This window comes from Pseudochaenichthys georgianus, chromosome 23 (genome assembly GCF_902827115.2).
Source record: "Pseudochaenichthys georgianus chromosome 23, fPseGeo1.2, whole genome shotgun sequence".
Lineage (NCBI taxonomy): Eukaryota > Metazoa > Chordata > Actinopteri > Perciformes > Channichthyidae > Pseudochaenichthys > Pseudochaenichthys georgianus.
Window position 1 is genome coordinate 13,311,769 of NC_047525.1, and position 26,407 is coordinate 13,338,175.

A 26,407-nucleotide genomic window follows, 5' to 3' on the forward strand; every position below is an offset into this window, starting at 1 on the left:
CTCTCTCTCTCTCTCTCTCTCTCTCTCTCTCCCTCTCCCTCTCCCTCTCCCTCTCTCCCCCCCCTCTCTGTTCTTCTTCAACTTCTTGAGGGGCTTTCCAGTCATAGCTGAGTGTAATAATTAATACGACATCTGGGCGCGTGAGTTCTCCTTTAACCACTTTCTGTATGTTTCTCTTTTCTTTAGGGAGTTCACTGTGTGGAGACAATAAAACAAAAACTCATAAGTACCCATATCATCCATTTGTGTGTGATGTGAGGAATACTCTTCAATTGATTTGTCATTAAAAATAGTTTTGTTTCTTTCTGCAGGTGCACCATTAGTTATGGATTTTGTTAAGAGACTATTTAGCATTATGTTAAGGCAGTTACTCTTGTTATCTAACATAATAAATGCAGTGTTTGAACTAGTATACAAAGGTTATTAAAAACTTTTGAAGCGGTAAATTGTAATTATAGAATATTAGATCTTTGAGTATAGATTTCAGAATTACAATTGTTTTATGACGAATTGTATGTTTATTGGTCTATCATCTAAAATAAGTTTTACTTAAAGTAACAATTCACTTTTTTGTGATCAGATATAGTTATTCGTTTTTCCCACCATTCATATAAGGGCACAGGTATACTTTGTGTGTATCACCTATAACAAGAATAAGTGTGAAGAAATAAATGGTGGAGGTCAATGTCCAGGTGTTTCCCAAAGAACCAACATTATACCAATTCATAGCTGGACCCCTGCCTCATCTCTGTTGTTAAAATGAGCTGTTTTCTGCCTGACAATAAAGTTGTGATTGAACGTCTCCCTCTAGAGGACAACAGTGGCTCTACACTGGGAGTAAAATACAACTTTCCCCCAAGTTTGCAAAACTGTACTTCCAAGCAAAGTTATAGTAGAAAAATGAGTGTTAAAAGATTGATACATAAATAAAAAACCAAAACAAATTAAAACGTTTCATCAATTCCTGCCCTGGACACAAATTCTAAACATGGTTTTTGAAAATAATCCAAATCTCTTTTTGCAAAAGAACAACTCTGGATTTGTTGGGAATTAAGAATCCATATGACAAAATTCGAAGTGTTAGCCATGGCATGGATATGTTTTTAATGTGTCTATCATCCACATCGAGTGTAATAAAGAACATGTTTTTGTGAGAATAACCGGGCAGATTTTTTGCGAAAGATACAGTTGGTCTCTCCTGGGCTGCCGTACTTTCTGAGGTCACATGATTTTGTTTACGAGGAAGTAGCGAGCCACTATACAACTATTAAACATCCATGCTTAGCACCAATTCAACACACATATATTAAAGGAAGCATTTAGGTACAAATGCGGTGTTATATCTCGTTCTTTATAGGAAGCAAGAGTTAATTTGATTCCCTTAACATATGAGCTAAAATTAGCTGAGCTAGCTTTGAGACTCAGGAACTATTTTTGCCTTTTCTAACTGTAATGTAAACAGCAGCTGTCCACATGTTTAAGGTGGTTTTTTAAACACAGTTTTCATTAGAAGATATGCGATCTGTAAACTACGTCCAACGTGTCAGCTTGGACTTTTCAGGGACTCTGTTTCCTCATGCTATCTGTCTGGGAGATGCAGACAACGACTCGGTAAGTAATATGACTTTTTTTTATTTAAGATGAATCTGTTTATTGCTTGTGAATTATAATGATCACTGTAACACCCACAGCTGAAATTAAGTGTGTTTACTTCGAGCAACGTAAACAAACAAAGTTGGACAACGATGCTTATGCTAAAATGATTTGCTTTGGTGTAAAGCTGTGATACTGCAATACTTTAAATGCACTGTTCACATAAGGGTTTCTCTCTGCATAGTGAGGCTATCAAGATGTGTTATCTTTAGAAGCTTACTTTTTTATTTTGAAATGTTGAAATATAAGTAGGCTACTTGAAGGTCTCCTAATTGGACCAATATTCTGTTTGTAACAAATGTGTCCCTTTTTCTTGTCTTGACATTCTTGTTATAATACTTTTAACAACCATGTTCACAGCTGTTCTGACAAAAAGGCAATTGTGAGACATTATCTTTGGCTATATGACACTTTGATTAAGTTCTTTCTCAATTTTTGTAATGTTTTGTAACCAAAATATTAACCACTTAACCAATATTGAATAGTGGTGGAAAAAATAGCCCTCCATTTTATTTGTATGTGCTGATGTACATTAATAGTGCTAGTACTTGATATAAAACCCACACTCTTTAAAGAAAATGAGGTGTAGTCTGCATATTGACCTTTTCGGTGAATGCACCTGAATATGTAATGTCAAAATGTCATAGCTTTACTCAATGCATTGTTTTGGGAGTGTTATTTCAGTGTCCATGCAGCTTTTGATATTGATTTTGTCTCCTTGATAAAACACATGGTTTAAACAGGACCTAAACCCCTATTAAAATCACTTTAATGTGTATAACAAATGTGCGTTCTGTCTCCATGCACTGCAGCTGAACGAGCTGGTTGTAGGAGACACCAACGGGAAGCTGTTTGTGTACAAGAACGATGACTCCAAACCCTGGGTCACAAGAACCTGTGTGGGCATGGTCAGTACAGAAACCAGAGAACGTTTATGGTTTAATAAAGTGTATTTCTTTCTCTCATAAAAATGTGTCTTATTTTGCCAGCTGACCTGTGTTGCAGTTGGAGATGTGTGCAACAAAGGAAGGGTAAGTTATAAAGTGATACATGATCAGCAGCAGATTGTTGTGAATATTTTGTGGGTTATGTTCCTAACATTGTGCTCTCCTCTCTATTTGTCAGAACTTTGTGGTGGCCGTTGGTGCGGAGGGCTGGTTCCACCTCTTCGACCTGACAGCTGCCTCTGCTAGTAAATCAGATTCATCCAGTCAGCATGAATTCATGTCCGCCGATGACCAGAAGCCCCTCTTCACCCAACATATTCCCGCCAACACTAAAGTCATCCTCATAAGCGATATTGGTAAATAACTCTCTTATATGTTATTTGTTAAGTGTGTGTTGCTCTGTGAGTCTGACTACAGATTGTGTCTGTGTTGTAGATGGAGACGGCCGCAATGAGCTGGTGGTGGGATACACAGACCGGGTGGTGAGAGCGTTCCGCTGGGAGGAGCCGACTGAGGGCTCAGAGACGGGAACCGGTCAGCTGGTTCTGCTAAAGAAATGGCTTCTGGAGGGGCAGGTACACTGCATCTCATTATTATCTCAACATATGGTGACTGAAAATGTAAGGTGCAAACCTTAAAACGGCGTAATATCGTTTTTTAATAGAACACACAGAACATATGGTACATTCAGAGAACTTATTAGACAAACATTTTTGCTGTATACTAAATGGATAAAGGGCTGGTAGTTAACACAACAGTATTTATTATTTATCAAATGTCAGTAGACTCATAAGGACAGTATCATTTTGTCATGCCTTCATTCAACATATTTATAACGTCTAAATAAATGTGTATTTTTTTTTGCCATTTAGTATTTTAAACATGAGAAGATGTTGGACTTATGTTACAGTGGAACACATTTTGGATGCATCAATACTAAATGAATTAAAAGCATTTGGATTGTGTACTAACCGTCAGTTATTTAATCAATAGAAGACATCGCCCTGGGCTTTTCTAACTTGTTTTGGACATTATTTAACTTTTTGATCCTGTACTATTATTATCTTACCATCCATTCCATCAAAGATACATTCAGTGGTTATTGTACTGTCTGTGGTGCAGGTGGACAGTCTGTCGGTGAACCCCGGTCCGGAGGGTCTGCCGGAGCTGATGGTGTCTCAGCCCGGCTGTGGGTACGCCATTCTGCTGTGTTCCTGGACCCAGCAGGACTCCTGCAGCTCGGGGGAAGAGGCCCCCCCCACCCCCGGGAGGTAGACAATGTTCAGACAAAAGCTAGAGAGGTGTAGACATGAGAAACTGATATTAAACATGCTTTAATTCCGTTTGCTCACAGTGAGGAACCCTCCAGAGATATTGTTCTCCATCTGTCCACCGGGCGGATACACAACAAGAATGTCTCCACGCACCTGATCGGCAGCATCAGTAAAGGTACTGCCAGTTAGTCATCTATCTATATGTTCCTTTACTATAAACAACACTTAATATAAATCACTTAAGAGTGGCAACCATAATCTTATTATGCATTTCTTTATTTGTTTTTCATCAGGTTCAAAAGAGGAGTCGTCTAAATGTGGGCTGTTTGCTCTCTGTACATTAGATGGTAAGTCATTCATTTAAAAGATGTTCTCTTTTTGGCTGTAAGATTAATATAGTTGTCATGTTTCCTTACTTGGCTACTTCAGTTCAAATCAACTGTCAATTTGACTATTGAGTTGATTTAGTTTTGTCATTTGTTTGTCACACGGGTGAATATAAATAATAAAGCTACAATGATAAATTGACTTATTGATAGTACATCCACTAAAAAACTATCTTCAACTATTAATGATAATGAATATGAATAACTTTAGGTTTTGTAGTGACTAAACAGAAATGAAATACATCACCATGGACTGTGAGTAACTGGAATAGACATTAGTAGCAGTAGTAGTGATGCTATTTATGGTAACCCCCCCTCAGTGTAGATCCTCCAGCTGGAGACTGCATCAATATTTAAAGCAGAGGATCCAGTGGAATTATCATCACTTCAGACTCACTGACAGCATGATGAGCCATCGCAGAGAGAGGGAGTTATAAAACATCCTAAGAGACATATGGACCTTGCTCTTGATGTCTAAAAGAAGTCAAAAACAACACTTTGTATTTGAAGAAAATCTAAATTATTCTCGGGGCTGAAAATAAATGTTTGTACATTTAAATACTCTTTTCATACTTGGGAGTTCTTTATTTCTAATAGATGCACATACCAAATGATAAACTGCTTTGATATGATACTTACCTCTCTTTGAACATGTTCCAGGCACCCTGAAGCTGATGGACAGCTCGGAGCAGCTGCTGTGGTCGGTCCAGGTGGATCATCAGCTGTTCGCTCTGCAGAAACTCGACGTCACTGTGAGTCCGTGTGAATTAAGATACAATTATTTTCAACTTCTGATTTAAAATAGACTTTAACAGCAGTCAAAATCGTATTAATGCTGTTTTCACTCATCCCCTTGCTGCAGTTATGTATAGTTGTATTCTCTGACATCGCTATTAGCACACATGTGACCACTCAGAGGCTTAAACCTTTCTGAGAGGGCAGTTAAACACTTTTATTCCTCTTTAACGATGAATCACATTTTAATAGTGATTGTTCAATCACCAATTAACATCAGAATTTCAAGTAGTTTGGAGAGGCTCTTCTTGTTTAGATAATCACGGCGAGGATGTGTGTGTTGCCAGGGAGACGGCAGAGAGGAGGTGGTGGCGTGTGCCTGGGACGGTCAAACATACATCATCGACCACAACCGGACCGCGGTGCGCTTCCAGTTCGACGAGAACGTCAACGCCTTCTGCGCGGGTGAGAGACCTAATCATATTTCTGTTTTTATAATCAAATGTTAAACAGCCTAAAATCACCAATTAAACATTTATCTCAGGTGACTTTACAGTGTGTACAGCAGACTACACCCTTTGGTCTTACCGTTTCTTTACATTACATTTCATTAAGCTGGCACTTTAATGCAACCAAGACCAAAAGGCAAGAATACTGCACGTACATTTCAATAAGTACAGTGGAAAACCTTATTTGGCTTGTATTTTCAAGAAACATATACTATAAATATAACTTTATCAATTTACAAATATATAAAATCTAAGTTAAGAATACAATGACATTCTGTTACTTATGTTATTTTGGATAACAACCTAAAAAGGACACCTTTGACTCCAAAGTTCTTTGCATCTTCTTTTATAAATGTGACATGTTCCCAGAACGTGTTTATCTTATTAACTCGATGGAAACATGTTCTCTTGCATATTCTACATTTAAAACGGATATCTGGGTTATTATTGCAATAAATGCATTTAGCTTCTCTGCAGTAATATCAGACACCAGTAGGTGGCGTCTTTTGCTTTGGTTTCACTCGGGTCTTCTTTTCTCTCTTGAGTGTCCTTTTCAAATATCTCTGCAGTGTTTGAACAAGCCACAGTTTATTTAGAGAGCTAATATGACACACAGACAGTAGTTAGTGGAGTGTGTGTGTGTGGACAGTTAACCCCTCCCGTCCTCTCTCTGTGAACATCAGAGCAGATTGGATGGTGTTTTCTGTGTTTGTCTGGAAGCTGCCACAGAGACACATTAGCAGCCAGGCGTTGCTGATGTGTTCATTGGGATTCACATAGCACTATATCACAGCTTTGCTTCCAACTATTTATCTAATTACTTTTTTTCAGAACAAAAGCAGTTTTATTTCTTCTGCTGCCCACTGATTTCTTTCAAAAAAATTAATTAAAAAATTAAGGGCAATACAAGTAAAGAGAAGACTTGACAGGAAATTCTTTTAACAATACATTAACAGGAGATACATATACAAGCATACAATATGTCCAGTAAGGTCTTATATATTAAACCCAGACAATGAGAAATGTTATTTACCGTATCTATATACAGTATTATCCTCTGTACAGTATTACATTCTGTTTTATATAATTCTTTCTAACCTAGTACATAGTATTCTTATTCATACATTTCACTGTCCCCATTATATCACCTGCAGACGTTTTTTACTGCACTATTTGACTTCAAAACTCCTGAATTGTGGAGGTTCACAAAAAGACTAGGGCCTTCTGAGGGCTTAATGATGTGAAAATACCCAAAACATATTCATGATGACGCATTGCCTGAAAAAAATGCAGACATTTCCGATGGTGGATCCGTGTTATGTGTGCTTTTCAGTGCCCTCTGAAACTCTGCCCAGAAAGGTTTTATCAGTGGAAACTCCCAGAAAATATGCCCGTGACTGACTTCCTGAAACCCACATTTGGTATCTCTTACAGCGAAATGTGCTCTCTGCTTGGATATTATAGGACTCAAAAGATAAATGAAGTGTTATGTGTCATACGGACCCTAGCTACTGTGCAGTTATTGGCAATGGAAATCCCAGGCTTTTCAACATTTTAACATTTAATATACAAAAATGAATACATAAAAAGTGCAAATGGTGCAAGAAAGAATCCTGGAAAAAAGTATATGAACAGAAAGTCAAACCAAATTGGAATAAAAATACCACTTATTGTTAATGATATATAAATGTGTGGGCTGTAAACAGATGAATATGAAGACACTTCACAGAGCGGTCAGAAACTAATGAAACATTTCCACCCTGCCTGCTTCATATTGAGTCAAATGTTTATTTCATGTGTAGTAAAGAGGCTCCTGTGTGACTGTCTGCAGGTCAGTACACCTGTAAGGAGGGCAAGAACAGCCCCTGTCTGGTGTACGTCAGCTTCAATCACAAAATCTACATCTACTGGAAGGTGGAGCTGGAGCGCATGGAGTCCAGCAACATGCTGCGAGTGCTGGAGGACAACCCCGAGTTTAAAGAGCGTCTGAAGCTGCTGGGAGTCGGTGAGTAGAGTCAGTCATCAGCTCTGATTGGAGCATCCTTCATCACACTCACCCTGACAGCTCCTCTGCTTGTTGTTTTAAATTGGACACACACTAACTGTGGCTCTTTGTCGTCAATTAGTTAGACATCCAGTTACACTCAGACCCTGACCTGAATACTAATGAGGAGGGAAGAGTAAAACAGTCCCAACATGACAGATTTGTACTGCTTGCATGAGGTCTCACGCAGCAACAATATTCACCAATGTTCTCACATTCAATCCATTCCTCTTAGATAATAATAATAATAATCCTTATATGTATTATAGCGCTTTATCAATGACTCAAAGCGCTTTACAGATACACATACAGATCATACATACATGTAATGGTCATCTACTGTGGACAATACCCACAGGAGCAAGTTCAAGTGTCTTGCCCAAGGACACAACGGCTTTGCAGACGCAGCGGGTTTCACCCCCTTGATCTGATAATCATTGCACAGCGCCACACCGGCCATCTTCACACCTCGAAGTCATCGAGGCGCTTTTACAAGTACACATTGATATTATACATGTACTGTGGACAATACCCACAGGAGCAAATTCGGGTGAAGTGTCTTGCCCAGGGACACAACGGCCTGACGCAGTGGGGGCGGGAGCGGGTTTCGAACTGGAGCTCACCAACGATCAAACGCACAGATCACTGCGACCACTGAAGATGTTATGGTACTACTGTACAAGTATCTTTAGATGCGGTCACTTATTTTTCTCTCCATCCATCTGAAATATTTCAAAGACTATTGATGCAATAACATGTTGGTTCAGACATTCTCTTTACCTTTATTTCATTTGAATATGTATTAGGTTTTTGTGTATACAAACACAAGTATTGTGAAATAAACGTGTGACATTTTTACAATCAGAAAAAGGAATTAAATAAAAGAAAAAAAGAACAGCCGTGGTTGCCGTAAAGAAATCTAGTCTTTTGAAATGTATATAAGTTAGTCCTTAAGCATTTCAATAAATCCTTATTATAATCCCAATCTTTCTTATCATTTATCCACATTGTTTTATCTGGCTTCTCCTTAACACATCTTTGATTTGATTTTTGATTTGATATACTTTATTAATCCCCTTGGGGAAATTGTTTCTCCGCATTTGACCCATCCTAGTGTTAGGAGCAGTGTGCTGCCATTTTGAACAGCGCCCGGGGAGCAGTGTAGAGAACGGTGCCTTGCTCAGGGACACCTCGGTAGCACTTGGTCTTGCCGGGACTTGAACTGGTGACCTTCCAGTTGCCAAGCCAAGTCCCTATCGACTTCGCCACCACCGCCCAAACACTAATCTAAACACAAACGCACAGGGAACGGTCAAAGAGCTAATTCACTCATAATAACCCTTAAATCCAAAGACTGAAGTGTTCTTAGAGAGAAAATTGCATTCATGCCGTCCGGCTTCTTTCCAAACACAATCCTCCTGACAGACACTAAGTCCATACGTTGGTTAATGACTGTGAATGCACACACAGGCTATTTATCTCCTGTTCATTTCCTGAAATCTGAATTATAATACAAATGAGTCTTTTTTGTCTGCATGGATGACCAGCTAGCGGAGCGCATCATGTCACAAGAGCAAAGCTAAATGAGTGGAAACCCATGTAGTGTGGAAAAAACGATGATGACACACATCACATGTTCAGTAGGAGAAGACGTTGCAGCTGATTGTGTGAAGCCTCGTGATGGTGTTAGCGAGCTTCCTGCTGCCTCTGTTAATAATTCAACCTCTGGGCCTGTTCTGTTTCTGTTGACCCGGATTTCAGGGTGGAAAATGTGTGGTGTTGCAATCCAGGTACAGAGAGGAGAAGACCGTTTAGTACAAAATAAAACCAGGAGGATGGGATATTAGGATTTGCATCTTAGAAGAACAACAATGGGGAATGTCAACGAAGGCGAGATAAAAGAGGCTTGAAGTGCATTTAATATTATGCAGTCTTAGTAGCTCTCTCTTCTTCCCTGCTGTTTGTTTACCTTGAAAATAGTCCGTTAGTGAAAGGGTGATGATGAAGAGTCTATCAGTTCTTCATCACAATCTGGGAACGTTTCTGAACATAGACACTTGCTGCTATGTTCAGCTGGTTTCCATTAGTTTCTCTATAGCTTACAATGACATACTTGGGCTATTTTAAGTATATGTATGGTCATTTTCAGACACAGAATTTCCAAGATTAAAGTCACAAATATACGTTAAAAAAACTCTCAAGGATCCAGATTGCTTTAATTTGCAAGCTTGCCACATGCACAGTGAAGTGAAGCGATGGGACAGTAGGAACATGAAGATATCCTTCATCTGTCCACAACAGCGTATTCACTCATCTATGTTAGTGTTTCGTTTCCCTTCTGAATAGGCCAAATTCGCGGCAAATGCTTCTGATAATATGGTGATCCTAGGCTAAAATCACAAGTGTTTCCTTATTGATAAATGAAATTGCAAAGTTGAATTTGATGAGTTAATCCCACAAAGGCATAATAACCAAGAAGCTGGTGTGATCAGTTTGATTCAACCAGCAAACTGAAGTGCAAAACACAATTCTTTCATTCGTTCATTTGGGACTCTAATCTCAGAAATGCGTAGTTTTCTTAACCAGTTTGCCTCCCTATCAAAGAAGAACAAGCTTTAACCGGCAAGAAAGTCCCCTTAATGTTTATCCTGTCACACAGTGTGAGTGTGTGTGTTAACGTTTGTGTTTTCCTCCACAGATACTGAGGACCCGGCAGCAGTTAGAGCAGCGGTGACAAATGTTCTCTACAACGATTTGCACACTTAACACACACATCGACACACTGCCGTCCCTGTGTCCCCCTGCCTGTAAATACTCTGTTAATAAACACTGGATGAATGTGTCCTGTGCCGCTTGTTATTGTGTTCCCAGCAGACGGACGTGTCAGGTTCAGGTTTCTAATCGGCTCGCTGCTGGCTGTACAAAGTGACTCGCTCATCGCTATTCATTAGCCCAGGTTGCTGAGGGAGCAGAACGGCATGAGGTACAATGCAGGGGACATTTGGAAAACAATGTTGACTGAGTGAGGAGAATCAGCTTTGGCATTATGCTGCTGTCTGAAGTGCACATTTGTTCCTTTTTTTGTTAACCTTCTTGTAGGGCTGCTCAATTAATCGCCATTACGATTATGGCTTGCAACGATTACGAAAACAACGTAATCGAAATAAAACGATTATTTTGTTGTTATTATTATTACTTTCTTTTTTTAATAATTTTTTTTTTTTTGGTTTTTCAGTTGAATTATACTTAAAGTTCAGGGTAATCAACTGTTAAAAACATACTGTTCATTTTTTTTCTCCAATAAATGGATGTTTTCAAAGTCAATGAATAATCACATTTAATAATCGCAATTACAATTATTGACCCAAATAATCGAGATTATGATTTTTGCCATAATCGCGCAGCCCTACCTTCCTGCATTAAGTCCTGAGAGTGCAAAATGAGTCTTCCGGGTGGAGAATTAGGTACTTAATTCTTACTTACTAAAGGTATTGCTGTAAGAAGCATGAAGATGCAAACAATTATAGCGTAGTTCCTCGTCATCACTATTATATCACCTTGCACTTTGGCCTTCTTGACTAAATCGCCATTGCAATATAGCGCGAAATTGGAACTTAGAAAACAAAGTATGCATTTTTAAATGCAGCCGTCATAAGGTTTTCTTTTGTCTTAGAACTGTCTGCAGCTCAATCCATGTGATGTGTCTGATGTGGGTCATAATAAATAGCTCGGAAATCATGCTGCCTGCAGTATTCTTTGGTAAAATGCATTTGACTTACTTTGTTTTGGGCTGTATAAAGCTTGACGGCTATCATGATGTATATTTGCTTCACTAATACGGAGGTTAAAAGAAATGTGTGTGAGTGAGACGGAGTTAAAAGTAAAGACAGAAGCAGTCTGGTTGGTCACACACATTCAATAAATATTAATTATCAATAACCAAAATACATTATTTATTATAACAAGTAAACGTAAATGTTAAAGTTACATGCAATTAAAATACTTGACCCTGGGGGGGAATGTGTTGAAGAACAAAATGAGAAACATTTGTTAAGAAATCATCATTTGAAATTGTGTTTTACAAATAATGTTTATAGTTATTTTCTCATTCCTCCATTATCCAATTTCATATAAAAAATGTAATACCACAAAACCGTGACAGTTTATAAAATGCTAATCTCTGCATTCAAATTGGCGACCTGGTGAAAAAGATCAAACGTGTATGCAATTACCCACTTTATTTTTATCCTGTGAAGCCTTTTAGCATTTTCTTTTATCTGGTGCAGGATCCCAAAGATATAAGGCACTTCAGATGAAACATAATACACATTTATTTACATGGCAGTCAGCGCCTGCAGGGTGTGACAATGAGTTAGTGAGGGATTCACCCACTGTACCCAACGGGGGATCCTATAACCATCCATGCACACTGCCTCTCTTTCTCTCATGCAATATAAATTAGAGTGTTTGTAAAGGGTAAACATAGACTCAGGTGTCCTGTAGCCCCTCATCTCTGGTGTTTCTGCCCTTTAGACTAGAGGACCGGCCAGGGGAGACTTCACATATAGAACGACACTCAGAGCGCCACAGATCAAAATGTTAGTCACCTTTTGTTTGTGCCACTTGTTTTTTGACAGAATTAAACCTCAAATGTAATATAAAGCCGTAAATCAAACAGGAGTGTACAAAAATAGGCTTTACCATTTATTTTTATATTATATCGCGTAACGCATGCCTTAATAGAGCTCAATAATTACCTACACAATTATAAGAGCATTGGCACTAACACCAGCACTTAAAGGGTTATTAATTACTGTTTCACCTTTGTACATCATAAAACAAGCTAGTTTTTTGTAATGTACGCTGTGATAAATTATGATTCACCTCACAAATGTTGGAGTGTCCTCATGTGAAGCCGTCTTCTACATGAGCCGATGACACATTTTTGTGCAGTAAGCTCAGACCAATGTGTGTTTCAGCGTGTCCCTGGGCAAGATACTTCACCCCAAATTGCTCCTGTGGGGATTGCCCACAGTATTTGAGTATGTAAGTCGCTTAACAAGTGACATGTAATGTAATGTAATAAAACACGTCCGACCTTTGACCCTGGGTTGGGACCTAACAGACCGTTTGTGTGCGTGTATGGATTTGTCTGCAACTATTTCAGCCACATCATTTCTTGTATTGACTTAAGCCCAAATTGCCCTTTCTTAGCCATCTGGAATCTGCCCACAAGAGAGGTTCCCTCTGGGACTTGTTTGTTATGCATCAATTATCCTGTGTTGCACTCAATTCACCAGGGAATTGAAACGCTCTCATGGTACCAGAGCAGATTTCAACTTGAGAAATGGCACACTGACACGATTACTGTGATGCGTATTAGAGTCTGTACTTCACTTATGGAGTAAGTCAAGTAGGCCTACAGACTTTTATTTATTCAACTTTTATTTTTTATTTTATTTATTTTCTTATCTAAGAATATAAATAAAATCTATACATTTTTACTTTATTTCAATCTTTTTTTCCCTTGTTTATTAAATTTTTATTGCGTTAATGTTTATTTCCAATATCGCTCGGACATTGTAATGCCACATTAATTCCTTTAAATTATGTATTTGTTCCATTTCTATTCTGAATTACTGTAGTATGTGCACCTGACACTGAATACATGTTTAAAATGACTCCTCTGCATCCCAAAATAATTAAGATGCAGCAATGAACCTCAACAGAGTGAAACAACATTATTTTGTCAACCAGAACATGGAACTGCTTTTGGAAAATTGGGGTTTTCATTGAAAATACAAATCGTAACAATTAGCAACAACAGGGAAATAACAAGACTACATCCATGACTCTATGAGGCACTACTTTTAGCATCATGGTACATTGAGCTAAATGCTAATGATGACAGCACGATGGTCACAAAGAAGATGCTAGCATGCTGATGTTTTTGCAGGTATGTTGCTCATGCTTTGTGTTGACCATCTTAGTTTTGAATGCGGTGTTAAGGGGTCGTAGTCATTTCTCATTTCACGTATTTTGGTGAGACCAGGGGCCTATATTACGAACCTGGTTCAACCTAACCTGGATATGTTTGAGTTAGCCGGTTGGCCTAATCCAAAACATACGCGCTCTCGCTAAACTGTTCTACGACGCTGGTTATCAAGAGGATCGCTCAAGCCAGCCGTGTCCTATCTAGTTAGGTGCGCGTTCACATGAAAGGGGTGGTATCTGGAGCATTCGACCAATCACAAACATGGAGAAGCGCACTGACAGCGCAGCGTCATACTTCCTGAATGAAAAGTGAACTTTAATACTAGTCAAAAATGAAGAAGTTAAACTTTAAACATCCATGACTTAAACACTTTATCCAGGATAAAAGCCACATAGCTGCACCTGCAAGGTGAATACAGCTGGTAAAAGAAAAAGTGTTTGAATGCGTACATTAACAGGTTTATGATATCACTGCCCCGTCTAAAACACGATCTGACTTCAATTACATTTGTCTCGAGTGTTTCCTCAACTTATGTGTTGCTTAAAATAATACTTCTGCATACAGTATGTGACACTGTGAGTGTTGCACGGCCAGATACGGCTCAGCTGACTCAGATAAGGAGATATATGATACATTATGAAGTGATATGCCGCAGACTGTACTTAATGTTACTCTGATCCGGTTACTTATGTTGTGGCCGATATTTAAGTAAGCTTTCTTAACGCTAATGTTATAATAGTCAGATTGCTCTGAAAGATGGGAGGTGATATTCTATTCATGTTCACGTTCACACAGTCGGTGATTTTTGCCGGCCGTCTTTCCTGCGACGGCAGTTTTTCTGTATTTCCTTTCTCCTGTAATATGACTTGATCGCTTTAAACTCCGCACACTGAGCTCTGATTGGTCAGCAGGCAGTGCTTTCACTGAGTTGAGCTCTTAGCCTGCAACCTAACCTGGTCCCGACCAGGTTAGCTGCTTAGCATATATTACCATGGAGATCTAGCCTGCTAAAAAGAGAACCAGTTTCGGATGACCGGAAAGCCGGAGTTTTCCCTGAATTTAGCCGGCTAAGCGAAAATCCTGCTTCTTAGTATACCCCCCAGGTTTCAGGTCATAAACAAAAGTACAGAAACAATAGATGTAAACATCTGCACATAATTTCATTGCAATGCAAAGATTTTTTTTGTAATGCTAGACATGGTGCCGTTAGATTCTAAATCAGAGGATCACTAGTCAACAGGTTAATCATCTGGCGATCATGAATGTCACACATTTTAATTTCAATACATTCACCAGTTGTTGAGATTTCTGTGTTTTCATGCGGAAAGATTGACCGACATCCTGGCTTCACCCAACCCAGAGCCGCGCTGCTATCATTTAAGGTACATCTTTGTTTATGAAGGCCACAAGCCAAAAAGGTTGAACTCTAACATGACTTCTATATCTAAAAATGACCACTGCCATGAGACATTTACTGTGTAATAATAAACCATCATGTGGAGCCTGTCTATCTAACTTGACGGCACATATAGCACACTCCCTTGAGGCTGCTCTCTGCATTCTCCACTGAATAGATGCAGCCTTAGTGTCACATATTATATAACCTTTTATTTAAAATATGATTTAAAGCATTTGGTTTGCAGGATAGTATTGGCACATCCCCTTAGGACTAACATTGTTTCCATAAGAATAACAGATAAAGTCAAGACATCAAGCTAGGCTTTCAAAATCTAAAAACCCTTTAATGATGTGAATAGAGAAGGGATTACAATGATTACATCCAATTTAAAAGTGAAGAAACACACTCCTCAATGTCAGTTTCGGTAGTTTATTGACAAGGATGACGACACCCTGAAACAGAGCAATGCAGCAAGATAAGCTGACAAAGTACTACATCCATGTTTGTCATCACCAACACAACACAAATATATACAACGACACAAATTATAGACACACCAAACAATAGTGGAAACAATCCTACATGAATGAGTGGATGAACGTCTCAACTCGAGGTGGAGTGAAGGAACAATTTTCGAACTAGAATGGCCGCTCGGCACTACCGGGTCAGAGCACGGCATATCCGGTTAGCGACAGCAGTGAGACGCTGCCCTCTAGTGGCCGGCGATAAACTCTTCAAAAAGGAGCTTTATAAATGTATGTTCCAAATTCTTGAAAGCCTAATCTGCTAAAACTGAACCTCCTCAGTGATCAGAATATAAACTGACAGCCCGCCCCTTACAAAGCACAAAGAGACGATGTCAGACGCTGTCACTTCTGTGTTAAAATGCTGCATTCAGAAAATCTGTTGTCATGCTGTGGATCCTGCCTCAATGTCACTGTTCCAGCAAACTCCAAATTACACATGAGGTTATGTTTATACGTGGGTCAACAATTAGTCAATAACTGATCAATAGAAGATTAGTTGCCAAGTATAAAGATAATAGATTTGTGGTTTACGTTTTCTAGATGTTGACCTATTGTATGGTTTCCTTCCTTTCTCTGTTATACATACATGTAGGTTTACTGCTTAATTTGTAGGACTTTAGGTCATTGAAAACATCTAAATGTATCACTGCATTTTCTTTTAAGTCACATGGAGTGAGCCGCAGATAAATCAAAGACATAAGTCAAACTTATGACGGCTCTATTTCAAATTGCGTACTTATTTTGCTGTAACGGACTGCGACTGGCATATATGCAAGAAGGTCAAAGTGCAGGGTTATGATGAAGTGGTAAACTCCAATTGTTTGCATTCTTCTTACAGCTTAAGGCAAGTCAGAATACAGACTTTTAAAGTCCTAATTCTCCACCTCTAACACTCATTTTACACACTCTTTCAGCTCTCTGGACTTAATGAAAGAAGCGTTTTTGTACTATAAAATAAAACACTTTTGAATCCGACAAGAAAATACTTGGCAGATTAATTGATTATTTAATTCATTCTTATTTGCAGTAAAGCTCAAATTGAATTCTGCATGATATTATATTGTGCAGCGTCATTCATAATTTGCCCCCACCCTCCTGCCAGTTTACATAAGCCCCCCTCTCCTCACTCTCTGCCCCGTGCCCATGCTTGTCCTGGTGGCACAGTGGGTGGGGGGGGGGCGTAGTGATGTGGATCTGATCCTGAGCGACAGACAGCTGGACCCCCAGCCTCCAGAGTGGAGGGGGAGGCTTGACATGAGCTCCATCACGTTCCCTCAACAGCTCCAAGCCGGAGGGAACTGACAACACTGATTAACAGCTTCCAATTTTGTGTGGGGGCTTAAATCTGCGCTCCATCATCCCCTCATGCTCTCTGAGGGAGATCTGCAGGATGAGCAGCTCCACAGCCAGCAATAAAACTACTGGTTTGATCTCCACAGAGGATTTCAATGTGACTGGCTGCTAGCCTGCTTTTGTTGGGTTTTATGTAATGTATTTTATAAATGCCATTGAAAACATCAGTGTTCTGATTGGTGGAACAGCGCGCCTAGATAATGATTGATTTTAACTCAAAGGCGGTGCTTTGAGACTTATGCAATAGAAAAATAAGGTTTTAATTAATACCCATATTATTTTTTTCAGTATGTGGGATTTGTTTTGCCTTTTTGAAGTGCAGCTCAGAATCAATTATAACAAAAGGAAGTGTTGTAGCTGTGTTGGTTTCTAAGGATGGAACTGAGTTTTAAAAAAAGGTTTTTGCAGAGGTTCCTGCTAAAAAATGTACTTACTTGTCTCCATAAATGGCCTGCGACACTTAACCTGTGTAAGATCTAGGATGTGTCAGAATATAAACTAATGTCTGAATTCACCCATATACTGCCAGACTTTGAAATGTATGCAAGCTTAACATGTGCTAGCATTTTCTAAATACATAACAAACATGCTAATGTGGATCCTGAGTCCTGGATCCTGAGTCCTGGATCCTGCATCCTGAGTCCTGGATCCTGCATCCTGAGTCCTGCATCCTGAGTCCTGCATCCTGAGTCCTGGATTTCGAGTCGTGGCTGAACCTGTCTCTGTGGTCCTGCCTGACTCTCATTATACTACTTCCCTGATGGCTCCCACAGAATTGTTGACATCCTCCTGGATTCATCTTCTTAATATAGACACATGCATTTCCAAACATTTGGTCTACCTATGCTGTAAAATATCTTTATCTTTTCAATTTGCACATAGCATCTATTGCACGTCTGTCCATCCTGGGAGAGGGATCCCTCCTCTGTTGCTCTCCCTGAGGTTTCTCCCATTTTCCCATTAAACTGTGGGTTTTCTCTGGAAGTTTTTCCTTGTACGATGTGAGGGTCTAAGGACAGAGAGTGTCGTATTGTCATACTGATATTCTGTACAAACTGTGAAGTCCACTTTGTGATATTGGGCTATATAAATAAACATTGATTGATTAATTGATTGATTGATTGATTGATTGATTGATTGATTGATTGATTGATTGATTGATTGATTGATTGATTGATAATGTTGGCATGCCAGCTGCTGTCTTACATGTTTGTTTGCTTTTTAAGTCACTTTATTGCCAAGTCGGATATATCATAGCTTACATCATTTTTACAGTTTTCTTATAGTTAGAAATGCGATTTAAATAATGAAGTGAATGCTATTTGAGCAGTAATCACGGTAACATAGCATTTATCTTCATCTGCCCCTATTCTCAGTCCGCCTTCTCTCTACTTGTATATTAAGTTCCATGTGACTCTTTCTGAGAAATATATTAAATATGTTCCACGTCTTGTTTCAAAGCCTCTCTGGAGCATCTGCCACTCTCTGGCCCTGAGTTACACAACAGCACCATCGAGGACTGGTCAGATCAATATTCCCCGAAACACCCCGACTCTCCGGGGTTCTGGCTTTAGGGTCATTCCCACTGAGTTAATCCAACCTACAGGGCTGCATTGTGTGTTTGTGTGAGTGAGTGTATTTGTCTGAAACCCCTCACCAGATGGAGGTTGGAGATGCTATTGATAGAGATGAAGGACAAGAAGAGATAGATAGCTATTTCCGGTGACAGGAAAGTAAATAAACAGGCTGTGATAAGGAGTTGGCTGCGCCTGTATCAAAGGTCCGTGACAAAGGGACGGTCTCTCTGCCCACACCAGCTGAGCTTTGCAACGACTCTATTCTCAAAAGTAACTGCAAATTGGTCTCATATGCAGGCTTCAAATATCTTTAAGCGGCTGAATCTTCTATTGATTTTGACAATGTCTTTCTTTTTTAGTGAGATGCCACATACTTTACAGATGAAGAAATGTTTTAAGGATTGGTGATGACATCTAGGTTCCACTAAGGATGAATTATAAAAAACATTCCCATCAAATTCAGCTTTGTGTTGGTTGTGTTAATTAGTTGCCTAGAGAGCCACCGGGAGCCATTTTTCTTTATTATGAAGACAAACACACCAGAGGCCTGTACTACGAAGCTGGTTCAACCTAACCTGGATATGTTTGAGTTAGCCGGTTGGCCTAATCCAAAACATACGTGCTCTCGCTAAACGGTACTACGACGCGGGTTATCAAGTGGATCGCTCAAGCCAGCCGTGTCCCATCTAGTTAGGTGCGCGTTCACATGAAAGGGGTGGTATTTGAAGCATTCGACCAATCACAAACATGGAGAAGCAAACTGACAGCGCAGCGTCACACTTCCTGAATGAAAAGTGAACTATAATATTAGACATATGAAGAAGTTAAACTTTAAACATCCATGACTTAAACACTTTATCCAGGATCAAAGCCACATAGCTGCACCTGCAAGGTGAATACAGCTGGTAACAGAACAAGTGTTTGAATGCGTACATTAACATAATATCACTGCCCCGTCTAAAACACGAGTGGATCTGACTTTAATTACATTTGTCTCGAGTGTTTCGTCAACTTAATGTGTTGCTTAAAATAATACTTCTGCATACAGTATGTGACACTGTGAGTGTTGCACGGCCAGATACGGCTCAGCTGACTCAGATAAGGAGATATATGATACATTATGAAGTGATATGCCGCATACTGTACTTAATGTACACTGATCCGGTTACTGATGTTGAGGCAGATATTTAAGTAAGCTTTCTTAACGCCAATGTTATAATAGTCAGATTGCTCTGAAGATGGGAGGTGATATTCTATTAATGTTCACGTTCACACAGTCGGTGCGACGGCAGTTTTTCTGTATTTCCTTTCTCCTGTAATATCACTTGATCGCTTTAAACTCCGCACACTGAGCTCTGATTGGTCAGCAGGCGGTGCTTTCACTGAGTTGAGCTCTTAGCCTGCAACCTAACCTGGTCCCGACCAGGTTAGCCGCTAAGCATAAATTACCATGGAGATCTAGCCTGCTCAAAAGAGAACCAGCTTCGTAGGACCGGAAAGCCGGAGTTTCCCCTGAATTTAGCCGGCTAAGCGAAAATCCTGCTTCGTAGTATACCCCCCAGTTCTCTTTGAGTAAATCCCACATACACAATCATGCCATCGGAAATGCTGATGCTGGAAATAATCCCTATGTGCACAGTTTACTGCAGTTCTTGCTGAAAACTACAGTTCCCAGCTGATTAAGGAACCAATTGGCTTGGTAGGGAATTCATAAAACATTGTGAGATGGACCAACACATTGTTGATTTTGGTCTTTTCAATTTTTTGTAGTTTTATTGTCATGACATTTCGAATTTTGACTCTCTTCACCTGACCTTGCTTTCCAATAATTGTCCATAAATACAATAGCATGGGTGGTATAAGCTGTGTGTGTAAGGGCTTAGCCAGCATGTTGATGTTTTTGTTATTGTTCCTGTTTTCATTGTTGTTTCTCTCATTTCAGTCTCAGCTTTCCTGCCCTTGATTGAACTCCACCTGCTTCCCTTCCCTAATTAGCCTCACCTGTGCCCCATTATCATCTCTCCTTCTGTCTATTTAGTCTGCATCCACAGTCCCTTCAGTGCCAGTTCGTCTTAGTTATTCCTAGCGTTCCAGCAGTGTTTTTCTTAGTATCTGATTCCACGTGTACCTGACCCAGCTTCGTGTCCTGACCCGGTTCCTGTCTACTCCTCGTCTGTTTTGTTAGCCTTATTGACTGATCTCCCGTGTACCGAACCTTGGATATAAAGACCTTTTTTGCATCCTAATCCTCTGTCTCCGAGTCGTGCTATTGAGTCCTCCACTTGTGTTCATTCAGTCGTTACAGTACGAACTGGCCAGAACCATGGACTCAGCCGACTCTGAGATTTTGCGGTCCGCTATTCGATCCCAGGGGGCTCGTCTTAACCTACAAGATGAACAACTTACCGCTGTCTGCCAGGGAGTAAGAGAATTGTCGGATCGGCAGGAGGGTTTCCAGTCATCCATCGGCAGCAAGGTTTGCCAGCTGGCAGATCAGATCCAGCAGCTGGTGGCACATCTCAATCCACAACGCTCTGCTACTCCGCTTCCAGCGTCGGATCCGGCTACAGCTCCCGGTCCTGTTCCTGCCACCGTGCAGACACCGCTGCCTTCGGTTCCTCACCTCTCCAGACCAGAGCGTTTTTCGGGAGACTCGGATAACTGTCGTGCGTTCCTGGTCCAGTGTGGGTTGCACTTCGAGCTGCAAGCATCTTCCTTCCAGTCTGAACGGGCTAAGGTAGCCTACATCGTTTCCCACCTCACCGGCAGAGCGGAGGCGTGGAGTGGGCTCGAGATTCCCCAGTCTGTAATTCCCTGAGAGGTTTTACAGAGACTTTAAGCAAAGTATTTGATCACACAACTCCAGGCAGGGAAGCAGCGAGAGCTCTAATGGATTTACACCAGAGAGGGAGACGTGTCTCCGACTACGCCGTGGAGTTCCGTACTTTGTCTGCAGACAGCGGCTGGAATGATTCATCCCTCTTCGACGCTTTTCGCCATGGGCTGTCTGGCCCCATCAAGGACCAGTTGGCTCCTCTAGAGCTTCCCTCTGACCTGGATAGTTTCATTGCTATGGCAATAAGAATTGACACTCGCCTTGTAGAGAGAGAAAGGGAGAAGTCGAGAGCTGTGTTTTCTCCGCCCGGCCAGAGAGGGCAGTCTCAGGCCAGTCCTTTTTTCCCCACGCAGTTGGGAAGAGCAAAGCTGACGCCCGAGGAGCGCCAGCGCCGCCTACGGGAGGGGAGGTGCATTTACTGCTCACAGAGGGGTCACTTTGTAGCCAGATGCCCAGTAAAAGATCAGGCTCATCAGTAAGTAGGAGGGTCCTGGTGAGCCGAACTGTTTCTTTTTGTCCCTCTCGTACTCTCACCTCTGCTCAGCTAATTACTCCTACTCAGACTTTGTCGCATGCTGCTCTAATTGACTCCGGAGCAGATGAGAGTTTCATTGATTGGAGATTAGCCAAGAGACTTGGACTTCATTTTGTTCCCCTGTTGAGGCCTCTTGTAGCAAAGGCTCTGGATGGACGTTTATTGTGCCGAGTCACTCACCGTACTCGGCCCCTTCAACTAATCATCGCTTACGGCCACACTGAATCCCTGAGTTTTCATCTTTTTAACTCTCCTTCACACCCTCTTATTTTGGGCTACCTATGGCTGGTAAAACACAATCCCCACATGGACTGGTCCACCGGGAGAGTTTTGGGTTGGCATAAGGATTGTTTGGCCACATGTTTCCCTTCTGCCCCTGCTCCAGAGAGACCTCTGCCCTCCACCCATGTGACTGTTGCCCTGACTACTGCTGTCTCTCCCCCTCTCCAAGCTGCAGCAGACTCTGATTTTCGGGATCTTAGCAGGGTGCCCACCTGTTACCGGGACCTGAAGGAGGTTTTCAATAAGACTCGTGCTTCCACCCTGCCTCCCCATCGACCCTATGACTGCTCCATTGACTTGTTCCCTGGGACCTCTCCCTCTAAGGGACATCTCTACTCCCTGTCTGGCCCCGAAAGGGAAACAATGAAGAGATACATTGACTCCTCCCTTGCTGCCGGGATAATTCGGCCTTCCTCCTCTCTGGCTGGAGCAGGCTTCTTCTTCGTCGACAAGAAGGATAAGACTCTTCGTCCATGTGTCGACTACAGAGGGCTAAATGACATTACCATAAAGAACAGGTACCCCCTTCCTCTTATCTCTTCAGCATTTGAACTATTACAGGATGCAAAGATTTTTACTAAACTTGATCTTCGAAATGCTTATCATTTGGTAAGGATAAGGGAGGGGGATGAATGGAAGACTGCTTTCAACACCCCTTGTGGCCATTACGAATACCTCGTAATGCCATTTGGGTTAACCAATGCTCCAGCTGTTTTCCAGGCTCTGGTTAATGATGTTCTCCGTGACATGCTCAATCAGTTTGTTTTTGTCTACCTCGACGACATTCTCATCTTTTCTCCGGATGAGACGACCCACATTCAACATGTCCGCCAGGTGTTGCAGCGTCTCTTAGATAATCTACTCTTTGTGAAGGCAGAGAAGTGCGAGTTCCACGTCTCCACCGTCTCTTTCCTGGGATTTGTCATTTCGGAGAACAGCATTCAGATGGACCCATCAAAGGTCAGTGCAGTCACTGAGTGGCCTACACCTTCCAATCAGAAACTCATGCAACGATTGTTGGGCTTTGCCAATTTCTACAGACGTTTCATCAGAAACTATAGTTCTGTGGCTGCCCCACTGCATGCTTTAACCTCCCCCAAGGCAAGGCAAGGCAAGTTTATTTATATAGCACTTTTCAACACAAGGCAATTCAAAGTGCTTTACAAAAAATGAAAGACATTAAGCATTAAAAAAGAAAAGCTAATAAAATAAACATTAAAAGAAAAAATAAATGGATACAAGTTACAGTGCAGTTTAAGATATGAATAGTTCAATTAAAAGCAGCGACAAAAAGAAAAGTCTTCAGCCTGGATTTAAAAGTAGTACGAGTTGCAGCAGACCTGCAGGTTTCTGGGACTTTGTTCGAGTGGTCCCCCCTAGCAGAACAGGCTTTCCGGAGGCTTAAGAGGAGCTTCACTTCGGCCCCTATTCTCACGCTTCCTGACCCACTTCAGCAGTTTGTGGTCGAGGTGGACGCTTCAGATGTGGGCGTTGGGGCAGTCATCTCTCAAAGAAGGACAACAAGCTCCACCCCTATGCTTTCCTGTCTCGGAAACTCTTCCCAGCCGAGAGACACTATGATGTGGGTAACAGGGAGCTGTTGGCAATTAAGGTGGCTTTGGAGGAGTGGCGCCACTGGCTGGAGGGAACCGAGCACCCTTTCCTAGTCTGGACCGATCATAAGAACCTTCAGTACATCAGATCTGCAAGACGCCTCAACTCCAGACAAGCCAGATGGGCCCTATTCTTTACCCGATTCAACTTCACCCTGTCATACCGCCCCGGTTCTAAGAACGCTAAAGCTGATGCTCTATCCCGCCTGTTTGATTCCGATCCAGCTCCTCGCACTCCCTCACTAATCATTCCCCCCTCTTGTGTAGTGGGGGCAGTCACATGGGACATTGAGGAGAGGGTCAGGCAGGCGAGTGCTAATGTTTTGGTTCCCGACGGTTGCCCACAGAACCGGTTGTTTGTTCCTGACCCTATTCTCTCACAGGTCATCCACTGGGCACATACTTCCCTCCTCTCCTGCCATCCTGGCGTTCGCCGCACCATGTTCTTCATTAAGCAGCAGTTCTGGTGGCCCTCCATGGAGAGGTCGGTCAAGGAGTATGTGGCAGCCTATTCAGTCTGTGCCCGGAACAAGACTTCCCGTCAGCCCCCTTCTGGTCTTCTGCGCCCGCTCCCAGTGCCACATCGCCCCTGGTCTGACATCTCGTTGGACTTCGTCACAGGGTTGCCACCGATTCAAGGTAACACCACTATTTTGACAATTGTGGATAGATTTTCGAAGATGGTCCACTTTGTCCCCCTGCCTAAGTTGCCATCTGCCAGAGAGACAGCAGAGGCAGTGTTGTTCCATGTTTTCCGTCTCCATGGTTTCCCTAGGGATGTTGTGTCAGACCGGGGCCCACAGTTTACCTCACAGTTTTGGAAGGCTTTCTGCTCACTCATCGGTGCCACAGTCAGCCTCTCTTCTGGACATCCCTGCCACGTGGAGCACGCATCTGAGTACGCACACAACACTTTGCCTAGTTCTGCTACTGGTCTCTCACCTTTTCAGTGTGCCAATGGATACCAACCACCGTTGTTCCCAGACCTGGAGAAGGAGGTCAGTGTTCCATCTGCACATGCCCTCATCCGCCGATGTCATCGCACTTGGAGCCGGGCCCGCCAGGTGCTACTACGGAGTTCAGCCCGTTATAAAAGGATGGCCGATCGCCGACGTATCTCTGCTCCTGCCTACCAACCTGGACAAAGTGTGTGGCTCTCTACTCGAGACCTGCCCCTTCGAGTGGAGTCTCGCAAACTGGCTCCTCGTTTTGTGGGTCCCTTCCCGGTATCCAAGGTCATCAATCCTGTGGCAGTGCGGCTTCGACTGCCTCGATCCTTGAGGGCCTATCCTACATTCCATGTGTCACGCATCAAACCAGTTAAAGTGAGTCCACTGGTCCCCACCTCCAGACCCCCTCCACCTCCCCGGTTTATTGATGGTGGACCTGTATATACTGTGAAACGCCTCTTGACAGTTTGACCTAGAGGCCGGGGACGTCAGTACCTGGTTGACTGGGAGGGCTACGGTCCTGAGGAGAGGTCATGGGTCTCCACCAGTAATGTCAGTAAGGACCTCATCCAAGACTTTCAACGTCAGCATCCTGAACTACCTGGGACGTCAGGTGCCATCCCTAGAGGGGGGGGGGGTACTGTAAGGGCTTAGCCAGCATGTTGATGTTTTTGTTATTGTTCCTGTTTTCATTGTTGTTTCTCTCATTTCAGTCTCAGCTTTCCTGCCCTTGATTGAACTCCACCTGCTTCCCTTCCCTAATTAGCCTCACCTGTGCCCCATTATCATCTCTCCTTCTGTCTATTTAGTCTGCATCCACAGTCCCTTCAGTGCCAGTTCGTCTTAGTTATTCCTAGCGTTCCAGCAGTGTTTTTCTTAGTATCTGATTCCATGTGTACCTGACCCAGCTTCGTGTCCTGATCCGGTTCCTGTCTACTCCTCGTCTGTTTTGTTAGCCTTATTGACTGATCTCCCGTGTACCGAACCTTGGATATAAAGACCTTCTTTGCATCCTAATCCTCTGTCTCCGAGTCGTGCTATTGAATCCTCCACTTGTGTTCATTCAGTCGTTACAGTGTGTGCTTTTACTCTTGGAGATTTATTTCATTATGCTGCAGATCTGTGTGCCCTCTCTACTGCCATCTCTCTGCCCTCTTAATGAGAAGAGACCATCATACGGGAGGATAAGGCACGCTGCTTTATGCAAATGTCTTTTGCTCAGAAAATATCAAGCATCGGCTGCTGCCTTGTGCTAAACTTAAAGGTATTTCTTTACAAGATGCATGAAGCGATCAGTTTGTGGTTTTAAGACATCTATTATTCACGCATCTGCTGTGCATTTGTCTAAAGACCCTGACACAGACGGAAAGTAAACCAGTTTCCTCTGACAGGACATGTGAGAATAGGTGTTTTCCTCTCAGAGGTGTTACCTGCAGCAGTGTTAACAGTATGTGGTTTGCAAAGTGTCTCAAAACAAGAGCGTGGGCGTACTGAGGGAAATCTCCAACAAGGTTTGCTGTAATTGTATGTTCCTGTTAGGCTTTCTCCCCCTCTATTCCCTGCTAAGAGCTTACCAGTGCTAGAAGCTGTCAAACCAAGCGTAACAGAATAAATTGCACTGCATGACAGCTCTGACGAGATGAATACAGTTTGTGGGGAAACATCCGTCGAAGCAATACAAACTAATGCAAATTCTGAAAATAATTATGGAAGTGGAGGACTTGATTTGTGCTGACGCATTTTCTTTTGCTGCACATCTGTGGGTTTACCATCTGCTCCCATTACTTTTGAT

General features: G+C 41.8%; 1 protein-coding gene across 1 annotated transcript; it reads left to right on the forward strand.

The window, feature by feature from the left end:
- Positions 1-1,206: 1,206 nt before the first annotated feature.
- On the forward strand, positions 1,207-11,286 carry itfg2 (integrin alpha FG-GAP repeat containing 2). Its single transcript, XM_034075300.2, has 12 exons — positions 1,207-1,611; positions 2,466-2,561; positions 2,643-2,684; positions 2,779-2,956; positions 3,036-3,175; positions 3,723-3,871; positions 3,955-4,049; positions 4,168-4,221; positions 4,921-5,012; positions 5,343-5,460; positions 7,336-7,509; positions 10,247-11,286. The coding sequence occupies exons 1-12, from the start codon at positions 1,516-1,518 to the stop codon at positions 10,312-10,314; spliced, it is 1,302 nt and encodes a 433-aa protein (XP_033931191.1). The 5' UTR covers positions 1,207-1,515; the 3' UTR covers positions 10,315-11,286.
- The last annotated feature ends 15,121 nt before the right edge of the window (positions 11,287-26,407 follow it).

Bases quoted from the DNA above. Each gene is read 5' to 3' on its own strand.
- itfg2 (XM_034075300.2), top strand. From the start codon at position 1,516: ATGCGATCTGTAAACTACGTCCAACGTGTCAGCTTGGACTTTTCAGGG. The intron at 3,176-3,722 runs GTACACTGCATC...TCTGTGGTGCAG, and splicing joins AATGGCTTCTGGAGGGGCAG to GTGGACAGTCTGTCGGTGAA. The intron at 7,510-10,246 runs GTGAGTAGAGTC...TTTCCTCCACAG, and splicing joins TCTGAAGCTGCTGGGAGTCG to ATACTGAGGACCCGGCAGCA.